We start from the raw sequence: 27,182 nt of genomic DNA, 5'->3' as shown, positions 1-27,182 counted from the left end.
TTTCGGAAGGGTGTTCGTGTGTGTGTGTGTGAGAGTGTGTGTGTGTGTGTGTGTGTGTGTGTGTGTGTGTGTGTGTGTGTGTGTGTGCGAGAGTGTGTGTGTGTTCTCCGGGGTCCCTCCTCCTCCACCCCCCTTCCGTCGGTCAGCCCGTAGCAGCTGAGACAAGACCGTCGTCTCGCAGCTGACAACTGCTCCAGCAGCGCAGCCGACTGCACCAGGGGCCTCCCGGTGGGCCTGACCGTGCAGCTCTGCCCCAGAGCCCTGCCCACCTCCTACTGTAGACCACGGGAAAAGATGGAGTCACTGCGTCAGGTGGATAAACATGCACGCACTCGCAGAAAGCGCAAAATAAGCATTGTCACCCCTCTGACTCTCTCCCCTGCCCCCCGCAATTTTTGCACTATACTGACTACTGCACTACTGTCTCTTTTGTAGGTCAAATGTTCTACTAATTTTGCACTGTTTGTATTTTGTACTGTTCTGTCCTGTCCTTGCACTGGTCCATTTTTGTGTTGTTTTTGGCTCCACAATGGTGCAAGAAATTCCTATGTCAAGCACAAATGGCAATAAAAGAATTCTGATTCTGATTCTGAACCTCCCTTGTGACAGACCGCCATTCGTTTCTCTGTCACTGCAGTCTCGCGGTACCAGACTATCGGAGATCTCCGCCGACCAATCATCTGGAGATTTCTATATTCACGATAGTGGCTAGAACGGCGGCGAGAATGGCCGCAAACCAACCTACACGCCCACTGCTTTGGATTGGTTCAAACTTGAAAAAAACCTACGCCCTAAAGGCTTTGGATTGGTTCTGAAGTGCTTTTTTTACTCTTTAATTGACTCCACCCACTTTAAGTGATGAAATCTGGATGAATGTCCTCAGTCTCTAGTTGAGGCAAGTCTTTAGAGAACGACTAGTCTCGCGACACCAGACTTTTTCGAGTTCTCCGCCTCCGAAAGTCTGGAGACATCTCCATTGAAAACCGTCGCTAGAACAGCGACGAAAACCGACGCTACCAATCAGAACCGCTGCCTACATTTCCAGTAGTGTGAAGGACCCCCCTTACCGGATATGATGCCCTCCAAACAAACTCGAGTGGAGAATGAAAACATAACATTCAGTGCCCCATTAGGAAGGACCGCCCTAAATACGTTGGATTGGTCCTGCAATGCCGTTCTTTTTTAACTCTCAAATTGTTTCCACCCACTTTTAGCAGCGAAATCTGGACGAATGTCTTCAGTCGCTTGTTGAGCGCAGTGTTTGGAGACTGACTCGTGAGTTTAGAGACTGACTCGTGAGTTTAGAGACTGACTTGTGCGTCTATCTCTCTCCCTAGTTTCCTGTGCTCCCTGGCTGCTCATGTTTCAGCAGCACTGTCTGGTGTGATTCCCCCTGTCTACACGGAGAGAAGGACAGGAGCCTACTGTATGGATGAGCAGGTGAAGGGATGGGGTTCATATGATATTAGGCTTACTTGAGACCAGGGTCAGTTGTGTGTGTGTGTGTGTGTGTGTGTGTGTGTGTGTGTGTGTGTGTGTGTGTGTGTGTGTGTGTGTGTGTGTGTGTGTGTGTGTGTGTGTGTGTGTGGAGTTGAGGGGGGGAAAAACGTTTGCGTCAGCTGTACACAAGATTTGGTCTATAGCTTGTTTCAGACCTACAACTGACATCATTTGACAAGAGTAGCTATTAGCGGTGGACAATCCAAACGTAACGGTCATGGTAAGTACCCACATTCTGACCAAGAGGCGTCAGACCACAGTGAGGGCGGGAGAACAGGCACTTCAGTGTGTCTTCCTGAGCCGCCCGTCCATGAAGACGGTAGTCAAGTCCCCGCGTGATCCAGCTGCTACTCTGGGAAACACCGGCCCACTCTGACCTTTACAGTAATAGCTACACGTCCTGTGAATAGAATCAGCTGGTCTGCTGTCTTTTATATTTCAGACCAAATATGATGGGCCAGCGTCCTGCGTGTGTGTGAGAAAAAGAGAGAGAGAGAGAGAGAAACAGACAGAGAGAGAGAGGGAGAAAGAGAGAGAGAGATAAAGAGAGAAAGAGAGAGAGGGAGAGCGAGAAAGAGAGAGTGTTGTGATGAGTCAGCGGTCAGCTGGTGTGCCGGTGTGCGTGTGAGCCCTGGGGCCAGTCTCAAGTCTCTCATACTAGATGACAGGGAAGCTCTTGGAAAATGACAGGACTGGCTTTTGACTCAGGAGGGGAGGGAATGAGAGGGTATACTGATATCTAATAAACGGCCACAACGTGCAACGTTTCTCTGAATGGATCATTGTTTAAATAAATACGATCATACTGTGTTTCAATAGAGCTGTTCGCTTCTCTCTTCTCAAGACAAGATGAACATGCATACTCAATAGGCTTACTTTCATGGATTCATTTCGGCACGAATAAATACAACATGATTTATTATTGTGACTATGATTACATAAGTGACTCTTTCAAGACTTTTAGATTATAGCAGCCTACACATGTCATAATAAACGTTGAGTCAGCATCACCGTGAAAGTTATTCCTTACCGACAACCTGTATGATCTCCGCCAGCAGCACGCCGTCAGTGACGTCTGTCTGCAGGTCCTTGATGAGTCGCTTGTGTCCTGACTTGGCGAGATAGTGGTTGGCCCAGTCCGTGTATATCTGGGTGGGACACACACAACCGCGGCGGTCAATAACAAAACAACCGTGCGCGTGTTGTCTTCTGCGAGGTAGTCAAAACTACATATCACTTAAAAACACACACACACCGATAATGAATTAGATACATTTACGACTCTGATAAAATAACAACATGGTTGAAAAGAACCAGAGTACCCCCTTTCTTTTTGTCGGGGCGAGGGGCTGGCATAATAACCGCGTGGTATTCAGATTTGGGCCATTGTGCTCTCCGCGAGCATTCAGCGCAGAAACCCGGAGAGCGCATTCAATGAGGCGCGCTGACATCACGGCCCGCGGACAGAATAGAAGCTCCGCTGCTCGTGACGGAGGGGAGGAGAGAGGGGGGCTGAATTAAGCATCTGAATAATCTGAATAGCTCCGTTTATAATTGGCCGAGTGAAAGCCCCCCTCTCTCTCCCATGCCCCCTCCGGCTCTGTCACACTCTTGCTTTCCCAATCCTGTTTGCACTTGAGGGTTCAACGGGTTGAAACTTTCGTGCATCTAAAGTGAAGTGACGTCAAGCATATTTGGTCAGGGTGAGACTAATGGTATGAATACAAACCGCAGGGAAATCTGTCATTGTTTTGAAAAACGATTGCAAAATGGTCAATATGTAGTAGGGTTCTACCAAATATTTGTTTAATTGTTGATATAACTGACCAATAGCCATCTGACCAATAAAAAAGGGAGGTAGCCTATAGGAAACACGCACGCACACACGCACACACAGAAATGCAGCACACACCAAATGCAGCCTTTTACAGAGTATTAACACTGGGAACATTCCACTGGAATCTCAGTCTCTCAATGTTATGACATTCAGTTGCAATCCAAATACGTTGAATTTGAGAGCACTAGCTTGGCCAAGGGCAACGACGGGAGCACACAAACACGACCACAAATATACTTTGGTGAGCTGCCTGACACTGTTGTGACCCCTGCTCACTGTTTTCAGTGTAAGCAAACCTGGGGCCAATCTGCCTTGTTACTCATCTTATGAATCACTGCTCTCTAGTGATGGCTTACAACAGGTGTGAGGGCTCCACTTAACTTCAAACGCACACACACACACACACACACACACACACACACAGAATAATCTAGGTGCACAGCATCAAACACACATTAAACACAGAGCTTTGAAGCAAGGTTCAAAAGTCAGTCTCTGTCTCTCATACACGAACGCACATGCGCGCACACGCAGACTCTGAGTCAGCCAGATTAAAGCAGTCTTTTAAAGCCATGGATCGTCATGCGGTGGCTCTACTCAGCACTCAGCTGTGAGGAGTGGAAGTTCAGCTGGTGGGCAGAGGGCCTTTGTAGTTTCGGGCTCCCAGGTAAAACGAGTGGTTTGAGTGTAATTAAAAACCAGGTGAGATGAGTAGCTGTCAATCATGAGGGGTTTGAACACTGAAGGTTAAATACCCCCTTTGGCTTAAAGAGGAGGGGGGGGAGGGGGTGAGAAGGAAGCTCTCAAACTCTCAAATGCAAGCGGGAAATTTTAATTTTTCATCACACCAGGCTTCATTTGATCGTTGCAACACGCGGCCTGATGCAGAGAGTCTGAAGCTTAATAAACACACAGGAGGATACAGGCTCTCTGGATCAACACTTCTATCAGCTACTGAGGCTGAAGGAGCACATGTACTGTAGCTTCTCTGATCCCAGCACAGCCTGAGGGGAGTGATGGAGAGAAGGAGAGAGGGATGCAAGAAAGAGAGAGAGAGGGGGGGGGTGCAAGAGAGAGAGAGAGAGAGAGAGTTAAAGGTTCTATGCAATATTTACGCAGTAGTAGGAGTGCCAATAAAGCTTATTGAACTGAATTGAGAGAGAGAGAGATGAATGAGTAAGGAGAGAAAGATGAAGGAGAAAGAGAGAGGGGGAATAATGACAAAAAGAGCGTGTGATCGTGCCACTTTGTCAGGACTGTGGCATAAGATTGAGGACACGTCTCTCCCTGAAACCAGAGAAGGAGCTGAGGGAGCTGCCGGTCTCTCTCAGACGCTCTCCACACCAGAGGGAGGCAAATCTCCACCACCAGATCTCCCATCAACACCAGCATCCCACCACAGGTACCACCATCACTGACCAACACACAGCGTTATGATGTTTGATCCATGACAATGAATGTAGGGAATTTCCACATCCATTTCCCAGATATTCCCAGTAATCCCAGCCTTCACATCCCAGGATCAGCGAGTCTTTTTTGAGAGCTGTAAATTGCTCAGGGGGACATTCCCTCCTCCAGGGAGTGCAATGTGACACTTAACACTGGTGGGATCTGATTCATGCACAGTCTGGGACCTCTGTGTGTAGTTGTCTAAGGCTGTAGACCTCTGTGTGTAGTTGTCTAAGGCCGTAGACCTCTGTGTGTAGTTGTCTAAGGCCGTAGACCTCTGTGTGTAGTTGTCTAAGGCCGTAGACCTCTGTGTGTAGTTGTCTAAGGCCGTAGACCTCTGTGTGTAGTTGTCTAAGGCCGTAGACCTCTGTGTGTAGTTGTCTAAGGCCGTAGACCTCTGTGTGTAGTTGTCTAAGGCCGTAGACCTCTGTGTGTAGTTGTCTAAGGCCGTAGACCTCTGTGTGTAGTTGTCTAAGGCCGTAGACCTCTGTGTGTAGTTGTCTAAGGCCGTCGGACCTAGATGACAGTTGCCCTCGCCCTCACCTAATATGCCTATTGTTTTTTCGTAGGGAAATAAGACAATAGCATACCCACAGAACAGCGTTTTTGGGCATATTAACCCCTCCCCCGACGCCCCCCCCCCCCAAACACACACTGGGTCCTCTCAGGGTTAAGGCCGTGTGAATCAGCAACAATGTGACATCTCATTTCAGCTGGGTCAAACACAAGGATCAGTACGCAAGCAATAACATGACAGGGATTCACACACACAACACACAACACACACACACACACACACACACACACACACACACACGAGTCCCACTATGCCCACCAACCACAGAAGAAGGCCCACACTCATGCTAACATAGTGACACACGGTGGTGCGTCACACACTGTCACAGCTGTCAACAGTCTTTCTCCCTCCGCTGTATGTCTTGGTCAGGGCTCCACAACCAGCGGCCCACTGCCGAGGCCGGCTGAGTCATTAGCCCAGTGATGGATGCTCACAAGGGGGCATGACGCATACAGGCCTTCCCCTACAACGCTGGGTCTCAGGCTGGGGAGAGACAGAGGGCAGCACACTGAGAGTGCCCTTGTCCTGGAAGGGACTTTCTGAGGGGGAGGGACAGTGTGTGTGTGTGTGTGTGTGTGTGTGTGTGTGTGTGTGTGTGTGTGTGTGTGTGTGTGTGTGTGTGTGTGTGTGTGTGTGTGTGTGTGTGTGTGTGCGTGCGTGCGTGTGTGGAGGGAGGGAGAGAGAGCGAGAGAGAGACATAGGTAGAGGGCTTTGAAGTCAAGGTAAACTTTTAGAGATGTTGTGAGATCTCACAACTTCTGTCTGCCGAGGTTAAAGCTGAACAGGTGTCTGTGTGTGTGTGTGTGAGAGTAGGGGATATTGTGTGTGCAAGTTTTGTTGTGTACGTGTAGAGTGTGGTTGAAAAGTCCCTCACAGGGGGCAACATGTTTTCATTAACTTCCTCTTTCATCTCAGGAGTTGTTTGTCTGACTCCCACTTCCGAGGAGGCTGGCGAAACACAGCTGCTACGCAAACAACACAGGTTCCCCGCCCAGACCAGACCTGGAACCACACCGTCACACACACCACATGTTCCCCGCCCAGACCAGACCTGGAACCACACCGTCACACACAGCGCTATGGGGTCCAGAGGGACAGACTTCACTTCAAGGTTCGATCCTAAGCCAGGTTCCCACACATGCTGACAAACCAGGGCTAACTAGCCCAATTACACTAACAACCTGAGAGCTATTAGGCTGGTTTCTGCCAGGGTTCAGCGAGTGGCCTAAAAAGCACACCACTTAACACGCCATTATGGACCAATCTACGTGAAGTGAACAAGAACCCTGCAAAGAAAACTTGAAGGGCAGCGTAGCTGGTTAAAGGTGCTATCTCTCACGAGAGGTTTGTGCTACGAACAGAGAGCAGCTATTAGACGCAACACGTACAGTAGCCAGGTAGCTAGTGGCATGGAAACTGCAGGCGAGAACAGCAAGGACCATCTGATAACACTAGGACCCTGGTTTCCAGTCATCTAAAGATAGAGACAAAATCAACTTGTAAAGTCTATATTAGTGCATACAGCAGTTCTCAGCCAATTCCCAATTTCGCACCTACAGTAGCCCCTTTCGGGACTGCGTTACTATCTGGCTGGTATCTATGTCCCTTATGCCATGGCAGCAAAGTCGTCAGACTAATGTCAGTCTGCCTGGTTAGGAATTCCTACTCCTCGATAAAGTTGACAACTTCACTGCCATGGCATAAGGGACTGCGTATACCAGCCAGATAGTAACACAGTCCCGATAGGGGCTATAAGATAACTAATCTCCATATTCCAGGCAAAATCTATATATTGGCAGCAACACGACACAGACTCCATCCATCCGTCCGTCCGTCCGTCCGTCCGTCCGTCCGTCCGTCCGTCCGTCCGTCCGTCCGTCCGTCCGTCCGTCCGTCCGTCCGTCCGTCCGTCCGTCCGTCCATCCATCCATCCTCCTCCTCCTCCTCCTCCTCCTCCTCCACTCCTCTCAGCCACGTCTTGGCCAGACGGACGAGCTACCTGCCTCTGTCCACTCTATAAATACAGCTTCCTGTCTTCAGAAATGCAGGACCTGGCTCGACCCCCCCAAACCCTCCTCCGCTATTTCAGGACCGGCCCTCCACGCCCTCCCTCCCTCCCTCACTCTATCTCTCTCTTTTCTCGTGCCTTCTCTCGTCCACTCTTCTTCTTTAGTCCTCTCTGTCCCCAAACTACTGCCCCCGCGACCCGGCACCATGTCCCCGCGTCTTACCGTTTTGAAGTGGTCGCAGGAGAAGTGGCTGGGCCCCCTGACGGGCACCCTGAGGCCCACGCACGCCGCCGCCGCCATGCCGGCCCCTCAGCCGGGCCCAAGCCGCCTCCCCCCCACTGCCCCGGATGAGCGGAGACTTCCAGAAACACGCAGGACCGCACCGGAGAAGAGCAGCGGCCGTCACCGCCAGTCACGCAGACGAGTGGTCGGGGCGGGTAAATATAACCGTGTCGTCTGCCCAAACACTCTCTGCTTTCCTTCTCACATCTCTGCTCCTCTCGCTCCCGCCATCTGTACGCTCTGAATATCTCTTTATGTATCTCTCCCTCGCTCTGCTCTCTCTCTCTGGTACAGCCAACCTCAACCGCTCCAACCAACTGGCTCTTTGTAACTGACTGACTGTAACAGTCACTCTTCTTTCAACTTATCTCTCTGTCTATGCCTCCCTCTCTCTGAGTCACTCACCCCTGAGTCAGAATCCCCCCCCACCCCACCCCGACCCCTAACCTTCCCACCCCAGGCCTGTCTCCACCCCTGTCCCCACCCCCTCCCTAGGTGCAGTTGAGCAACCCAGACAGACGGTGTAGACATACCACTTTCTCGCAGTGGTAGCAGAGGAACGGGCAAACACTAAGACAGCCCCCTGTGGGGTCCTACCTCTGACAGCCCCCTTTGACGGTCCTGTTAGCCCTCCACACCTGGCACTGTACATTACACACACACACACACACACACACACACACACATTCTCAGGGGAGGTCTAAAGGCACTTGAACACCGGAGACAGCAGCACAAAAGAGAGAAGCCTATCCTCCTTACGCCCAGGTTTGACCTTTCTCAGCCAGCGAGTGTTTGCTGCTCAGGAGGTACAGATGTCAGGTAACGTAATCCTCTCTTTAAACGCGAGTACCACCCATCTCGAACCGGGAGAGACTGACGTTTACAGTCTACTCATCGTAAAGCCATCTGCATTTCTGTCATCCCAGCCCTCACAGAGGGAATGTCGTAACCACACATCCCTAACACACACACACACAATCTCTCTGTATCTCACACACACAAACATCCCCGACACACTCTTTCTCACACCATCTCGATCAATCGGCATCTGTCCTGCTACCTGACACACATCACACACCTCATTCCTCATCCTCCCAGCACCCATACGAGGGTGGACTTGGGGGGAGGGGGGGCACAGCAGATGGCTGATGGGAGGATGATGATGGATGTGTTGCTGCCCCCCCCCCACCCCTCTCTTTTTGACAGGAGGAACGAAGAGGGGGTAACAGAGTGTGTTGTGTGCATGTGTGTGTAGAGGGGAGGGTGTACCAAGAACCAAGATTTATCACTATCAGAGTGACCCGTGAAAGTGCTGTCACCCCTGTTGCATGTACACATTCAACAATCACACACACACACACACACACACACACACACACACAGACAGTACAGGCTAGACGCAGACACCTCACAGATGGCTTATGAGAAATCGATGTCCCAGCCTCTCCTCTACATTAGTTTGTACAGCGGGGGCACAGACAGGCTGACTGACTGACTAACTGACTGACTGACTGAGTAACTGTCTGTCTGTCTGACTGACTGTCTGTCTGGCTGACTGTTTGGCTGACTGACTGCTGTGTGCTATTGTGAACGCTATCAATGACTGTCACACCTCCTCCCAGGTAACCGATACAGTAGGAGAGGGAGGTAGATAAGACAAACCAAAACCCAAAACCTGCTCAGTGTTACTACAAACCGTGCCAGTAGGCCAACGTCTGCCCAAACTGATACCATGAGGTTTAAAGTCCATTATTATCTTCTCCCTGTTCTCCTCAGAGAAACCTCTCCTCTCCACTCCTCTCACTGCACCCCAGGGTTGAGCCTGCCTCTGTGGCCCCAGGAGGGAGAGAACAGTTTCGGGGCTGAGGGCCTCCACTCCTCTCTCTCCCTCTCTCTCCCTCTCTCTGTGGTCCTCGCACGGTTCTCTCAAGTGGCTCTGCCCACAGCTCAGCGTAACAGGAGCTTTACCGGTGTCAGCCCAACTCTAAGTGACCCCTCATGTCTGAGCTTGTACTCTGCAGTGCAGATGAAAGAGCTGCGGTTAGTAACGCATGGAAACCTGGACCGGATGGGCCCTCCTCCTCCTCCTCCTCCTCTTCCCCCAAAGCAAATGATGCGGGGAGAGATGGTTTTGACTCGCCTCTGATGGCTAACATGTGGGGCTGAAGCATTTAGCGGAAAGACAGGAAAGTACTAATGTTATCTGACCGAGGTCAGGAGATGCTTTAGGGTACTGTAATTACAGTGTGTGTGTGTGTGTGTGTGTGTGTGTGTGTGTGTGTACACCTGTGGCTGTCTGCGTTTGTGAACCTGTGCGAGCCTGGCTGTCAAGGCTAAGTGTGTTAGCGTCTAATGAGACTGTGGCTCCTCCCTCTTTGGCGCTAAACACATTAACTCCTCCTCTTTCTCTCTAATCAACACAGACAGCTGTCTGACCGACAAACTATAGTGCTGTAATTAGCTTACGCTGATAGCACACACACACACACACACACACACACACAAACACGTTTGCACACACACACGCGCACACACACACACACACACACACATGCACACACACATCAAGCACACACACACACACACGCTCTCCTAAATGACTTACTGGTATCTAAGTCTGTCTTTTCCACTAAAGTTGAAGGGAACGCTTCCCACTACCTCCACATGCTGGGCTGTAGTCCTTCCTCCTCACTCTGTTTCTCTCAGAGAGACTCTACAGGGCTGCTGCATTCTGCTATAAGTCATCTATTGTGATTTATATTGTAGGGCCCATATGTTCACAAAAGGTCATCCCAACCGATAATCAATAGACCTTTATCAGGAGTAAGTGGATTGTGGATATTGGGTACACTTCATAGAAGGGAGGTCATTTTAATCTCTTGAAATGCAAACACACACACACACATACGTACTCGCGCACACACACACACACACACACACACACACACACACACACACACACACACACACACACACACACACACACACACACGCCTGACCCTGTGTCCTGTTGGTCTCCTGTCAGTCGCGCTCTGTGAAGGCAGTCACATGTAATTAAACAGCAGTCTTATCCTCCCATCTCCAGACCAGACCAATAACCTGCTCTGCCTCATCCTCTGGTGCGCACTAGGAGATGGAGATAAGCTCTGGGGATTAAGAGGGAGGGAGAGACAGAGTGAGAGAAAGAAATGTGCATATGGAGGGAGAGAGAGAGAAAGAGAGAGAGAGAGAGAGAGAGAGAGAGAGAGAGAGCGTGAAGGGGGACCTGCTTTGCTCTTCATGGTGTAAACCTAGGCAAACTCAGTGTGGTGCCTATAATAGAAAAAATATATTAGCAGCACATATAAAACGTTTTTTTTATTTTTTTATTGCTGAATTAAATGGCTTAAAAGATCCAGATCCAGTGTTCATTTGCTCTCACAACATGACCTTTCTGTACCTGGCTGACGTTGTTTATCTGTGGCTCCCAGATCCGCCTGAATATTTACTGTCTGTTCTATATGACATCAAACAAAGGGAGACAAAGCAGAACCTTCCTGTGTGTGTGTGTGTGTGTGTGTGTGTGCGCGTGAGCGTGCGTCAGTCAGTCAGTGCGTCTGTCTATTTCTGTTCCAGACGGTTCAAGGGAAAAAATAAACAGGCATGTTCTCTCCCACACAACACGGCCGTTGGAACCTCTGTTTAAATCCCGGTTGAGCCTTTTCTAACTTTCCACACGGACATCAAAGCTGGAGATGATATCAGGTGAGGGGAAAGCAAACGCCGCCTCAGCATTTTCCTCTGACTGAGACTCAAACTTATCTGCCGCTGAGGGCCGACGAGGAACATTCCCACAACAAACAAATAGAGAATGAAAGGTGCGATATCAGAGACGGGAGAGGAAGCATGGCCCCCTGCTACCCAGAACCAACGCCATGACCTTTCACCTCTGACTATCACTGATGCACGGTGCGCGGAATCCTGTCTCTATACTCTACACGGCTCATGCTACAGGATGTTTTAAATCCCAAACCGATTTTGAAATCGGGTTGCATCACGCACATAAGGAGAATTTAAACCGAAGTCCTTCTCGCGAATCTCAAACATGCACACATTACAAGATTTGAGGCTCATCACACTACAGGATATTATCGTGCCCGAAGGGGCAATGAACCACTGCCTTGCTTGTAAAGTAGCGACGTAATAATCAAATAATATGTTTGATATTATCAGGGCCGCCCTGATGGGTCTGCAAGCCGATGGGCAGGTATAAGATTGGATCTATAAACACCTCACATTGCAAGATAATCGGGTCGGGCCGAACATTGGTACCGACCAACGTTCCAGACCAGATTTCTCCTCCGATTGTCAGGAGGGGTGAATTGGGGATAAATAGGCCCCAAAATCCTGAGTGTGAGCCTCAGTTTGACCCCTGGGCTGACCAGGAAGTATTTACCAGTTTCATGCTGAAGTTGTTCTGTTCCCAGCGCCACAGCATCAAGCTCATCTTCCTCCTTCTCGCTCCTCTTCCTCCCTGCTCACGCACGCACGCACTCAGACCCGGGAGGGCTGCCCGAGAGCCGTCCAGACCCAGACGCAAGCCATCAGAACCAGGACCGGAGCTGTTCCGCGTTTGGACTCCCCGATCAGTACAGAGATCAAAGACATGCAGCCCTCATCCACAAGAGAGGGAGAAAAAGAAAGATGGACAGGCAGAAAAGAGAATCTCTAATTTGGTCCAGAAGTGTAAATCCACAAAATCCGGTAGATCGAGCTAAAGAGAGAGAAAGAGAGAGAGACAGAGATAAGCTACTGCTGCTGCTCTCTCCTCTAGCCCAGCAGGTCTCTCTGTGACTGGGGCCGGCGCTCACAACCTCCCCCTTCTCTCCGCCCCCACTCTGACTCCGGAGGAGGGGAAAACAAACGCCAGTCAAGACGAGCTACACCACTACCACTACCGCTGCTCCTCTGAGGGCCAGCCAAACCAAATGAGAGAGAGGGAGAGAGAGAGAGAGAGAGAGAGAGAGAGGGAGAGAGAGAGAGAGAGGGAGAGGAGAGAGAGAAAGAGAGGGAGAGGAGAGAGAGAGAGGGAGAGAGAGAGAGGGAGAGGAGAGAGAGAGAGGGAGAGAGAGCGAGAGGGGACCCACCCCCCACAGCCCCCATCCAGACGCCCACGGCAACGCTCGCATTGTGCAATTGCTCTTCAATGGGCCATCCGTCATATGGGAGGGGGGGGGGTACAAAAAGAGAGAAGGAGAGAAAAGGAGAGACCTCTTAACCTCCTCCTCCCCTCTGTGAGACCCCCCCCACCCCTCCGCCACCCACCCCCCAGGAACAGGATGGAGGCAGCGTGATAAGACATGGAGGAGGTCAAGGGGGGGGAGTTCGGAGGACAAACCACACTGAGCCCCACACTCCGGTTTCTGTTTATTATTTCAGTTAACCAGCCCCTCTGCTTTCCTTAACAAGCACCCCCCACAAAAAAAGATGTTTCATTTTCCATAACCACAGATGGAATGGTCCACTCTCTGATCACCCAGCACCCACAACTTACTGCAGCAGGCAGCAGTGTGTGTGTGTGTGTGTGTGTGTGTGTGTGTGTGTGTGTGACCAACACAGGATGCCCTCTGTTTGAGCACGCTCCAGTCCCCCCCCCGCGCACACCCCACCACGGACCACAAATTACAAGCCAAATTTACATTTTGGGAATCGCCCAAGATGTAGCGAGAGTTCCCACAGCAGGGTCTGCACGATCGCTGCCAGGAGTCTGCATTATATTCAGAAAGCATCGGAGAGTTTGAAACACTGCTTCAAAACTAACTCCAGAGAGCAAAATCGTTTCATGCGCTCGTGAACAAACAACATTGTGAAAACACACACGTTTGGTTGGCTCATTCTGCCTTCGCCGTTCTTTTGCCGGTACCATTCCATTCTGATTCACCGACGCGCTTGTTTCCTAGCGAACGCCCCCTTCCCGGTACACGCACAGGACAACGCTCACACGCTCCAGATGCACTACGACTCAATTACCACATCAAGCCCCTTTCCTAGCGCCACGGCAAAGCAGCTGTTGATTTAACTGCTGCGCACTCTGGCTATAGTGCTGCAGAATATGTGGCCATTTAGTACATTGTGTTCAACAGCTATAAACAAGCTCATTAAGTGGTGCTGGAGTGAATCGCAGGGCGCAGTTTCTTTCAGATGCCTGCGAGGGGGGAGATAAATCTCTGTGCCCCGGAGACAATAGGGGGGCTAACCCCACCACGGAGAGGGCTTTGTTTTGGTGGGGAGGAGGGGGGTAACCCCGCCTCCTGGTTCTAGAGGTTTGGTCGAGGGAGGGGGGTTGAGGTGGACGTGCAGCCTGGCTGTTGTGTGTGTGGGGGGGGGAAAGGGGGGGCGGGGGTGAGGGGTGCAGCGGGGGACATATGGACCGGCCGGGGGTAGAGAGAGAGAGAGAGAGAGAGAGAGGGGGGGCGTACACAAAAGCCACGGAGGGGGGAGGCCCAGAGGACGGCGTGGTGGCAGGCGGAGGTTAGACTCCTCTCGGCGCGTCACGTCTCCTCTCCTCCTCGTCTCCTCTCCTCCTCGTCTCCCTCCTCACTCTCACCACGCTAAACTGCGTTGCTCTCAGAAAGGTTTGACTTACAGATCCAACGCCTGCGGGGAAATAGAATTGCATTAGCCTATAACGTGAAGCATGATTATAATACAGTTTACTTTACATTATGGCGCAACGGAGCGGAGCTTTAGAACACTCAGAATTGCGCAATGCCATCTGGGGCAGGTTGCTATGGGTACCAGCTGTGACCCTCGCTAATGAAAGAACATGTAAATATGCACCAGTTAGGCCGATCAGATTTCACTAGCTGTGTGTAACAGTACATAAGCATGCAGCACAGTGAATAATAATCCCGGTTATAGGCCTATACAGTAGTTATATTGGAACCATGATATCAACAATATATGGCCATGGTCATATGATTTGATATGTTAAGTGGTTGTTATGGGTGTGTTTTATTTTCTCGGTGTGTAAGTGTGTGCATGTGTGTGAGTGTGTGTGCACGTCTGTGTCGTAGGGTCAGGGGTTCCTCACTCATCCTAAACCTCCCTGATGAGCACTAAAACCTCAATAAGGGTCTTAAGCTCTGCAATTAAAAGCATCTTAGTCTATGGACACACACACACACACACACACACACACACACACACACACACACACACACACACACACACACACACACACACACACACACACACACACACACACACACACACACACACACACACACACACACACACACACACACACACACACACACACACACACACACACACACACACACACACACACACACACACACACACACACACACGGGTTGTTGACATCCAGCGGAGTCATTGTGATTCCACGCAGGTAGAAATCACAGCCGTTAAAACAGCTCCAGTCTCCCCCAGGGGCTTGCAGGTGCCGAATGCTAAGTGTAGCGGAGAGGTGGAGCTAAAGGTCGTGACTTTCACTCTCCATTTTTCCCCATCAGCGGCGTCAGGGACGCCAACGCTCCCGCGGGGACCGTCTGCAGATCACCCGTTCAGGACAAGACAAGATGAGACGACAGAGGGCCGACGGATCGGCCGAGCGACCGACAGAATCATCTGGGTAAACACAAGACGTCATCTACTCTTTGATCTCTCTGCAGAGGTGGCGCAGTCAAACCAGCGTCCCATCTGACGATGACCCCCCCCCCTGGGAGATGAGATCAGCAGCGGTGACCTCCCTCCCCCCTGATGGGTCCTGCCCTCTCTCTCCCCCCTGATGGGCCCTGCCCTCTCTCTCTCCACCCCTCCGTGTGTTTTAGGCCAGAAGAAATGAGGACAGGTCGGGTTGTGCGTTAGTCCGACAGCCCGGGCCGGTCCCAGGGGGGGGGCCCACAATGACCCGTTTGTCTGAGTGACACCGGCCCGGTGACACTTAACGCGGCGCAGGGATAGAGAGAAGGGCACCTAGGGGAGGTCTCCTAACGGACGCTTGCTCAGGGGAAACAGATGCCCGAGGCTAATGAATATGGTTATACAGAGCAGGAGGGACAACGCCATGACCTCACACAGGAAGACAGGGGGGGGGGGGGGGGGACACACGTAGGAAGTGGAATCAGATCAAGACCTATTAGACAGACATTATGTCATGAAACACTGCAGACAGGACGCAGAGCCAACTGCTCCCACCATTTTACTCAGGAAGAGCTTTAATTGGCTCGTGATGGAGAGATATTGTAGCACGCTACATTTCCTCTGGAATCATTTATGGTTTCCATCTCCATCGTACAGCGTAAATAAAATTAACTTAGATTCTAACATTTGATATTTTGCATCAATATTAAATGTTCACTATATAGCTATAAATACTTTGAAAATACTACAGTAAGATGAAAATAAGTTTTCATTAATAAAACATGAAATTGCATGTAGCTTTTTGTACAGATGTCTAGACTAGTTTAAATTTCACTGTGACAGCAGCCGCAGACTCACAACACATTTTGTCTGGATGAGTGATTCATCAGATGTGGACTTCAGCTTTATTATTAAGTTCAACGTTCAACGTTTACTTCTACAAGCAAGTAAAAAGCCATTTTGTTTCTGGCACATCGCGCCTTCAAGCATATGTGCTGCGCCTTTTACTGACGACGCGCGGCTCAGAGATCTTCACGCGCTCAGTAGTCGATTTCCTGTCCGTATTAGAGTCAGGAAACCAGACTAGATATTCCTGAACCAACTCAGCACCAATCTCGTTTAAAGGAAGGAACCCTGACCCTGAAGAACAGTGAGATCCTTATCCACACACACACACACACACACACACCAGACAAGCCCTGAGTCCAGCTCTGAACGTCGGACAGCAGGCCTAGCGGAGGTGTGTGAGGCCTAGCAGAGGTGTGTGGAACACAGGCCTGGCGAGCTGTGGGATAACGATCATGTCTTCTCCCAGGCGGAGCGAGCGCAGAGAGACACCGTCACCTTCATCAACACCGGCACAGGAGCCGGCCTGACGCCGCCTTTGTTGTGTACATACAGTATGTAGGCTACACATCCACACACAAGAGAGCCAGACACCACACACACACACACACTCACTCACTCACTCACTCACTCACTCACTCACTCACTCACTCACTCACACACACACACACACACACACACACACACACACACACACACACACACACACACACACACACACACACACACACACACACCTCATTTCAGATCTGATATGAGGGTTCCACAGAGTTTAGTCACACAGCCAACAACACCTGGATTCTCCCAAAACATACGGCCTCACGCACGCACACACACACACACACACACACACACACACACACACACACACACAAACCACTCCCGCCGTTCCAACCCCTCGAGACACCTGCTGTGAATGCAGTGTGAACTTGGACCCTCTCTCTTCTCACAGCGTCGGGACGACGCGAGGCAGAGTTGCACACAACCAAAATCTCCCGGCTTCACAATGGAGGTTACGTCCCCTACGGCACACAGTATCTCCACTTTGGGCCAGGGCAGCTCTCTAAAACGGGAATAGCATCTCCATGCCCCTCCTGATGAAAGCATGTGCGTCCAACCCCCCCCCCCACCCCCGCCCCTCTCCCGCCAAATCCTTTGTCGTGGTAAAGAAAAGCAATAGTCTACTCTCAGCCAGACCCCCAGCAGGTCTGTCCTCCATGAGGGGAAATTAGCAATCTAATGAAGCAGGAAGCAGGATCCTGTCCTCCCCTTCACTCTCCCCTGCTGGGCCCTGGGGCGGGGCCGACACACAGGGGCCAGAGCTGGATATGCTTTACAACTGTAATCACACACTCAGGGGGAGCGCCATTCAGCTCATCACACAACAATGACACCAATAGAACAGAGGAGAGGAGGTGAGAAGAGGAGAGGAGAGGAGAGGAGAAGAGAGGAGAGAAGAAAAGAGGAGAGGAGTCACCATTCAGCAAATAAGATCCCATTAGGGGTCATATAGTGTAATTTGATTTGAATCCTCAGTAATGAAGTATGTACACCATAGGCGCTATCTGCAGCAAGCACCTGATCAAGTTCAAAGTCCCACAATTTAATTTAATCTTTGAATTAAATTAGACTCAATTAGAATTATCTGAAATTATGGTCATTAAAACCTTGGCTCATTATAAATGTTCTTAATGTAATAGGTTTGATTAAAACCTCTTGACTCACACTGAGGCTGTGAGTCTAGATATCTAGATCTCCACCATCCCAGAGACATAATAAAGAGAAATGTTCAAATATGAACGTGACCCCCAGCTAAGCTCTTCTGTCTGTATATTCTGTCTGTATACTGAGGTTTGTATTCTTTACTTTAGTCAGATATTGAATATTGAGTTAAAAGCTGCTATATGAGACAGTGTTAATGTGGCTTCCATTCAGACCAGATCTTGTCTTTGTCTCTCCTTTGTTTGTTTGTCTTGTTTGTTTGTTTTGTTCTTATTATGTACATATCCTCCCGTTAGTCTCTATTAGGTCTAAGTTTATTCATTGTTTTGTTTCTTTGTTACTTCTCTCCCTCAGTGTGTGTGTGTGTGTGTGTGTGTGTGTGTGTGTGTTTAGACTCCCTCTCCATTCGCTCACTCCCTCTTTTATGTTAATACATTTGTAATTAAAACAGAAAGTTGTCCTTTGGAGAGGGAGGAGTTATAATAATAACCTGACTTTGGAACCAATGAGACGCTCAAAATATGCTAATCTCTGAGGTCACCACTAGGAGGCAGTATCAACTAAAGATTGTATTGCCTGTCGGTGTTGGATCATTGGTGTTCTCTTTGCTCGTTTGCCTCAGCTGTGGATGTCTTCATTTCCAGTCGGATCGACAAGAGATTTGGAGGAAGCTATTTTTTCCATGTTTAGATTGATCACAGAAGTTGATCATAAAGTTAACTAGAAATGATGCTCGGAGAGCACAGACTTCTGCTAATGAATGCATTCCGTGGCTCTGTGTGTGTGCATTGTGCGTGGGACCAGGACAATGTTTGGTACAAACGATGTTTGGTATTGCTGCATTTGTTAGGCTTTATGCCAGTCCAAACCCTGTGTCTCTGTGACCTTCCCATGCGAGATATGGCTGTTTCAATCCCCATCATAGTTGTTGCATAATCCTGCTAACAAATAAATAATCCAAGAAACGAACACACGCCACCGAAAACATTACCTCTCACCTAGTCTCAACGCCAGACGCTTGAGTTATTTGGCTGATACACTACGTAAACTCAATCAATCAATCAATCAAAGCTTTATTTGTAGCCTATAGCGCATTTCATACACAGAGGCAACACAATGCGCTTTACAGAGAACAAGGGAGGTGGGCATACGACCCACTCTACATATTCCAGAGGGAAGCAAAAAAGCTACGTAAGCTACGCTACGTTACTGCATGCTGCAGATCTCTATACGAGTCTGGAACACGTGCAAAAATCTGGTGCTCAAATCCTGGCAATTCATTAGTTTCGCAGGAAACCCCTGTGATGTAATTAATTCAATTACATTTTGAATCGAAAAGAGAATGGTGACTGCAGCGCTGCTGGTGTCCCTCTAGCCCCCTGTGCTCATGGAGGGGAATGTAGGAAACATTCAGGCACTCAGGATGGATTAGATAAAGTAGTAAAAAGCCTTTATTTCATTGGGCTATATGAACATTAAAAACACCAACCTGTTTTCGGCATGGAGCACACCTTGAGAAAGTCTTAATGCTGAAACATGTTGGTATTTTTAATGTTCATATAGCCTAAAACGACAAACAATGAGCCCTAGCAACCAAAACTAATACTCTACACGTACGCGTCCACCACGTGGTTCCCGCATTACTTTGGAGCGTCGGCGAGTATATCGCAGGCATTAGTCCTTCAGCCCTTTATGTACATCTTCAGTGGTGGCTTCAGGTCTCCCCACTCTCTCCCCCCACAACCAAGGACAAATGAGCTAACAATGTGGTCTCTCTCTCTCTCTATCTCTCAGTTTTGACATGGTCTGCTGAAAGAAGTGCCGTGTATGCATAACTAACAAAGAAATACACACATGCACAGACACCCTCACACCCACACATACACACAAAGAGAGACGCATACGGCATCGCCGACCTTTTAATCACACCAAGCTCCTGAGATTCCCTAAAGAAAGAAACGTGTGATACTGTCTCACATACAAGCATACATTCACATACAAACAAAGCAGACATTTTCCAGAGACATTTTCTGAACACAGCGACAATGTGTTTTGTATAACGTTAGAAAGAATTCTTCCTCAATGGAAAAGTCCTTGAATAAAAACACACTCACACCCACACATGTGTGCGCACACCCACACACAGACTCAGAATGTAGTAACATTAATAGTGGCCTTGATAGAGCTCTGTATAGGCACTAGGGGACGCATTATTTTCTACCACTAAGGGGCAGCAGAGCTTGAGAGTGTGATACACTGGTATCAGTTATGGGTGTCAGTGGAACACAGTGGAAGTACTTGAACACACACACACATACCACACATACACACACACACACATACCACACAAACACACACACGGGTGTCTATGCTGTCTGACCACACAAGGCAGATTCACACGTTGACATGTTGCAGACTAGCACCTCGACGCCCTGGGGTAGAACTACGGAAGACAGCCAGACGGAGAGCATTATGAATGGTGTCCATCTGTCTGGTCACCTCTCTCTCTCTCTCTGTCTCTCTCTCTCTGCATTATCTTGGAGAGTAGTCTGTCTCTTAGAGAAACAAAAGTGAGTACGGAGAGACTGAGATTATAGTTTATTTCCCCTTAATTTTTTGACGTGCAGTCCGGCTGGATTGATTATGTGTGTGTGTGTGTGTGTGTGTGTGTGTGTGTGTGTGTGTGTGTGTGTGAGAGAGAGAGAGACAGTGTGCGTGTGTGTGAGTATGTGAGAGAGACAGTGTGCGTGCATGTGTGTGTGTGTGTGTGTGTGTGAGAGTGAGTGAGTGTGTGTGAGAGAGAGAGAGAGAGAGATGAACAATGACTCAGAGAAACTGGGCCAGAGAGATAATGTGATTGGCTACTTAGCAGAGCACACCGCTAACAGAACACAGTCCAGAACCACATCCAACAACTGCCGGGCTGATGTGGCTTCCTTAAGGCTGTCACCCAGGCATAGTCTCGTTTTCAGAAAGGACAGGTTGCCAAGCATGCACTTGCGTGAGGCCGAACGCACGCACACACACACACGCACGCACACACACACACACACACATACACACACACACACACACACACACACACACACACACACACACACACACACACACACACACACACACACACACACACACACCTCCTTCCCTCTGCACAGCCTTACATGGCGTTCGAGCGACTCCCGGCAAGCATTGCTGCGGGGTTGCTAAGCAGACGCAATAATTCACAAACAAACCAAAACAGCCACCCCGTTATCCAGCCAGCCAGCGAGGACGCCGGCAGTCACACAGCTCAGGAGACGTCTAAACGTGACATAACGCACCACGGCGTAATACTGTACACACGCAGGCAGCTGCGTTCCCCAGCATGGATCTCAGCTATCGCATCCATTCCCTTCCAGGAACAGAGCCGTTAAACGGCTGGGTTTCTCCCTCTGAGGTTTTAATAGGCAACGCTACACCATCTGTTGACCGCTGCACACATGATTATGTTTATTTATTTTACATCCGCGCCCGACTCCCCGATCGACACACTCACACTCTTGCGACGCATGCCAGGGAACACACTGACTGCCCAGGCAAGGGAGGAGGGGGAGTGATGAGGATGATGATGAGGAGGAGGAGGAGGAGAGGTAAGAGAGGAAAAGCTGGAGGAAGATGGAGAGAGAGAGGTGAAGTGAGAGAGATGGAGAGGCAGGATCGGAGAGAGATGGAGAGAGAGAGACAGCGAGAGAGATGGTGAGAGAGAGAGATGGGGACAGAGAGAGAGACAAAGAGAGAGAGAGATGGAGAGAGAGAGAGATACAGCAAGAGAGATGGTGAGAGAGACAGAGAGAGAGACGGAGAGAGAGAGAGATGGGGACAGAGAGAGAGAGGGAGAGAGAGAGGGAGAGAGATGGGGACAGAGAGAGAGAGACAGCGAGAGAGATGGTGAGAGAGACAGAGAGAGAGACGGAGAGAGAGAGAGAGAGAGAGAGAGACAGAGAGAGAGAGACGGAGAGAGAGAGAGAGAGATGGGGACAGAGAGAGAGAGACAGAGATGGAGAGAGAGATGGGGACAGAGAGAGAGAGAGAGAGAGACAGACGGAGAGATGGAGAGAGATGGGAACAGAGAGAGAGAGAGAGAGAGAGAGACAGACGGAGAGATGGAGAGAGATGGGGACAGAGAGAGAGAGAGAGAGATGGGGACAGAGAGAGAGAGAGAGAGAGAGAGACAGATACAGGAGAGGGACGAGGCTGTGTGAGTGTGTCTGTCTAACCTGTGTGTCCGCTCCACCCTCTGCCACTGGAGCGCCGGTCTTCGCGGGGCCCCAGCCTGCGGGGCTGGGGAGCCCGTGGTGGCCCTTGACAGGGATGTGGCTGTGGGGGGGCTTCAGGGGCGCCGGCAGGGCTAGGCCCAGGGGCCGAGAGGGCGTCTGGGGGATGGGCAAGGCGCTGTGCACCGGCTTGGGTTTAGGTAGTCCTGACTTCATCTTAGAGGCCACCAGAATGGCAGGCATCTTCCTCCGGTGGCAAAATACACGATCTCTCTCTCATACACACACACACGCACACACACACACACACAGACACACACTGAGGGTCCTCTCCCACAACTCAAAAGCTGATGTTCGCTGATTGCAAAGGGTCTTGTAGCGCGAGGGGAGATGAACACACACACAAACGCGCGCAGACGCACGCGTCCAGCTGCTCCAGGGGGTTGAGACGGGCTGAGCTTCAGTCTTCTGATCCCACCTGCTCCTGCCTGACAGGCAGCCGAGGTCCCCGTGTCCCGGTGGGAATAGCAGAACTCCCCGTGTCCCGGTGGGAATAGCAGAACTCCCCGTGTTCTGGTAGGAACGTCAGAATTCCCCCGCAGGAGTCCAGAATTCTCTCCACGGCTTGAGGAGGCGGCGTTGCCTCCCGCCTGTTCGCTGCTCTCAGCGTCAGAGAGCTGAAGCTCTATTTGAGGAGGACGTCTCTCTCTGGCGGAGCCCGGCTCATTATCACCCTCTCCGGGGGAGAGGCGGGAAGCGCTGCGCTCCGTCAGAAGGGAACGGAGAGCGAGAGGAAGGGGGAGAAAAGAACAGACGCGGAACGGCAACAGAGAGACACTCGCCCGGGCGACCGCTGCTCTGCCTGCGACTCCACTGCACTGACCGCCTCCCTCTCCCTGTTCTCTCTCTTTCCCTCCCTCCCTCCGTCTCTCTCTCTCGCTTTCCCTCCCTCCCTCTCTCTATCTCTCTTTCCCTCCCCCCCCCTCTCTCTCTCTTTCCCTCCCTCTCTCTCTCTCTCCCTCCCTCCCTCTCTCTTTCCCTCCCTCCCTCTCTCTCTCTCTCTCCCCCCCCCTCTCTCTCTCGCTCTTTCCCTCCCTCCCTCTCTCTCTCTCTCTTTCCCTCCCTCCCTCTCTCTCTTTCCCTCCATCCCTCTCTCTCTCTCTTTCCCTCCCTCCCTCCCTCTCTCTCTCTTTCCCTTGCGTGCTCGTCTTCTCCCAGTGGCAGGTGTGGCTTAGGCTAGTGTAAGATTGGCATGTTTGGATGACAGCCTGAGACGACCTCTCTCTCTCTCTCTCTCTCTCTCTCTCTCTCTCTCTCGCTAACCCCCACCCCTCTCCCTCTCTCCCACTCTCCTTCCTTGCCCAGGCACTGTAAAGACAGTGTATTACAGTGTGTGTGCAGTTAAAAACACACTAAGCCTATCCCCAACCCCTCATTATCTACACACACACCTCTCTACACACCAAAATAGATCTACAGTAGCTCTTTTTTCTCCAGTCTCTTTAGCTGGGATCAGCAGCTCTGCGCTGTAGCTCACGCTGTCGGTCGGTCCACAAAAATGTAGAAGTGCAGTGCTGCTGTTGTCCACTGGGCCGTGTGAGGATGTGTGAAATTGTTGGCGCCCCAGCTGTTAATAATCCACTAATTAGACAAGAGAGGAGAAGACTCGGCCAGATTGAAAATCATTACTAGCTTACTCTCTAGCTCCCACAGTACGCGGTCGCAGCTATTGCAAAATTTGTTTATTTGTTATTATCACTACATATCTATCTTAACCCTTCCACAGATTATACCGCTGTAGTTCCAGACTACGGAGCCACCCGACTACGGAGCCACCAGACTACCAAGCCACCAGACTACGGAGCCACCAGACTACGGAGCCACCAGACTACGGAGCCACCAGACTACCGAGCCACCAGACTACGGAGCCACCAGACTACCGAGCCACCAGACTACCGAGCCACCAGACTACGGAGCCACCAGACTACGGAGCCACCAGACTACCGAGCCACCAGACTACCGAGCCACCAGACTACGGAGCCACCAGACTACGGAGCCACCAGACTACGGAGCCACCAGACTACGGAGCCACGAGACTACCGAGCTACCAGACTAACGAGCCACCAGACTACCGAGCCACCAGACTATGGAGCCACCAGACTACTGAGCCACCAGATTACCGAGCCACCAGATTACCGAGCCACCAGACTACCGAGCCACCAGACTACCGAGCCACCAGACTACGGAGCTCGGGGACCCTGCACTGAGAAACCAGGACGAGCGCAGGAGGACAGAGATGACTCTTGACAGGAGGTGGCCACACTCGCTGACACAGAGCCCTCCTCTCCACTCTCCTCCTTTTCCTCGAACACAAACGCGTGCGCTGTTTCTGTGCAGACGGATTATGGAAATCGTCCTGCGCTTGTCGAAAGTTCAGCGTGAAAGGATCAGATTAGCATAGCAGCCCAAGCACATTAAAGTCAGCTTTCTAATGAGATGAGAATTAAGGAAGAGTGTACACACACACAGAGACGAACACACACACACACACAAACACACGCGGGTGCAGTGATATCATCTACAGTGTAGCTTCTTCTGGAGCAGTGAGTATGCTTATAATAATCCCCTTAACATAATCCTCAATCATGGAAATTTTGACTAATTTATCCCATTATCTGATTACCAGAGAATGCACTCTGCATTTTTCCATATCTGTAGAATGTGTGTGTATGTGTGTGTGTGTGTGTGTGTCTGTCTGTCTGTCTGTCAGTGTGTTGTTTGAGCTATGACGTCTGCCAGATAACAGCAATGTATACGTCCATCTCCATCTCTGTGTGACTCAGCCCTATGGAGCCACAGGGAGAATATAAAGAGTAATAAAACCCACACTCTGTCTGTCTAGGTTTATTCTGAATGGCAAAGGTTCACCTGAGTTGGATTACCAGGACTACTGGACTCTCCTATTCCGCACCACGCCGCTCTCATCTGGAGAAGGCGGCGTTTGGGATTCTGTGAACAACAGCGGCGGTTATCTTTATGTCAAAACACATCTAGGCCATCCCCGTCAGCACAGCGGGATCCTATATGAAAACAGCCCCGCCCACCGGGTGCTGACGTCACGTCTGTCACTTACACCCCTCCCTGAGGGGAAAGGGAAAACGATCGCCATAACAACGGAATGTTCCACGATTCACCCAGCATTCCCGGCACAAACATGTCACAGCCAACCAGCCGGCTCCAAAAACAGTCCTCTAGAGATGAAGCAGAAAACGTGATTCATGTAGCTCACTTTGAAGGTTACCTGACGGCAGTCCACAGCTTCCTGATATTAGATCAAACCCGCTGTTGATGTGTGCTGTCCAGTAAAATAAGTCCTAAATGACGTAGTCTATTCAAGATTAATAACAGCACTTTTTTATTGTTCCTCATTTTCTTTCCAGCCCCTCAAAACACACACACACTCACACTCACACACACACACACACACACACACACACACACACACACACACACACACACACACGCACATACAGTACACACAGGCGCTCACACACACACACTCACACACAGGCACACATACACACACACACACACACACACACACATGCACATACAGTACACACAGGCACACACACACACACACAGGTACACAAACAAGCACGTACACACGCGTTTGTGATAGTATTCATTTCCATATTTACCAGAGCAGAAAGAGTCACTGACATCAGTAATGGTAACCGTAACAACGGCTTGACATTTCCCCTGTGGCAGAAAGGATCTACAGCCTCACCTAACTAGAATGGTCACACGAACCCACATACACACACTCTCTCTCTCTCTCTCTCTCACACACACACACACACACACACACACACACACACATATGCACACACACACACACCCTCATACACATACACACACACACTCACACGCACGTACACACACCACTCACACCAAATGCCGTGTTAATTAACAGCAACCCCATCAGGCCTGTGTCACTCTGATAGAGGAGGCCATTAAGAGTGGGGAGTAGCATGGCTCTATCTCAGGCTGTCAGGGCACACATAGCTCACTGTCAGGATGCAGAGCTGGACTACAGACTTGGGCTGTTAGCTACCAGCTGACCAAGCCTTGCTGATAGCGTACGGGGAGTTGGGAGGATGGAATGACTGGGCAAGTTGGCAGACCAGGACCAGGAGACCAGAACCCGACATGACAGCGAGGAAGTGAAGCGGACTTGCCTTGGCACTGAGGGATTTAGAGGGATGACCTAAAAACCAAACGGAGGCCGCAGACGTAGACAGGCCACTAATAGAAACTGTGTGTCAGTCTGGAGTCCGCTGTGTGCGCGTGTTCCGGTCCACATCCAGCTGTGTGTGTGTGTGTGTGTGTGTTTGTGTGTGTGTGTTTATGGGAGGTATGTGTGTGTGTGTGTTATAAATAGGTCTGGGTCAGGGTGGGGTGAGACAGAGCGATGGGGAGTCCAGTCACTTCCCGCCACACTATGGTCCCGACGCCTCTGAGGTCATCACTGTGGGGTGTTTGTTATCTGTCCACACAGGGGGCAGAACAGTGCAGGCAAAACAAGCACTCACGCATGCACGCACGCGCGCACACACACACACACACACACACACACACACACACACACACACACACACACACAGACACAGACACACACACACACACACATGCACATACACACTCGACTGGCCACATTAAAGCAGAACAAGTGCACAGTGAACCTTACCTGTGGTCCCCCACCCAGGATGCATGTCATCTGCATGTACTGTAGGGCTGCTCGATTAATCGGATTTTAATCTAGATTAAGATTTGGGCTGTCAACGATCATTAAAACAAAATAATCGCCATAAAATGATTTTGCACAAATCAAGCGCACCCTACACTGCAGAGCTTTACTGTGCTTGATCCCTCCCCCACCCCCCAAAGCCCCAAAACAAACACTTTACTTCAAAGCGAGACGAGTTGTTAAGCGAGGCGCACGCATGCTCCTCTCGAACAAAACACGACAAGAAGAAGATTATGGCAGCAGGACGAGA

General features: G+C 50.4%; 1 protein-coding gene across 1 annotated transcript in view; it reads right to left on the bottom strand.

Annotated features, from left to right (window-relative positions):
- Positions 1 to 22,365, bottom strand: part of nav2a (neuron navigator 2a) — a gene marked incomplete at its 5' end in the record, with an annotated part of 83,852 nt that extends 61,487 nt beyond the window's left edge. Inside the window, 2 exon segments of the mRNA XM_084437223.1 lie at positions 2,531 to 2,648; positions 22,126 to 22,365. Coding sequence (XP_084293349.1) covers positions 2,531 to 2,648; positions 22,126 to 22,365 — 358 coding nt within the window.
- Between the last annotated feature and the right edge of the window lie 4,817 nt (positions 22,366 to 27,182).

The sequence above is a fragment of the Borostomias antarcticus genome, assembly GCF_949987555.1.
Source record: "Borostomias antarcticus genome assembly, chromosome: 4".
NCBI lineage: Eukaryota > Metazoa > Chordata > Actinopteri > Stomiiformes > Stomiidae > Borostomias > Borostomias antarcticus.
This window is presented reverse-complemented; position numbering and strand designations above follow the sequence as displayed.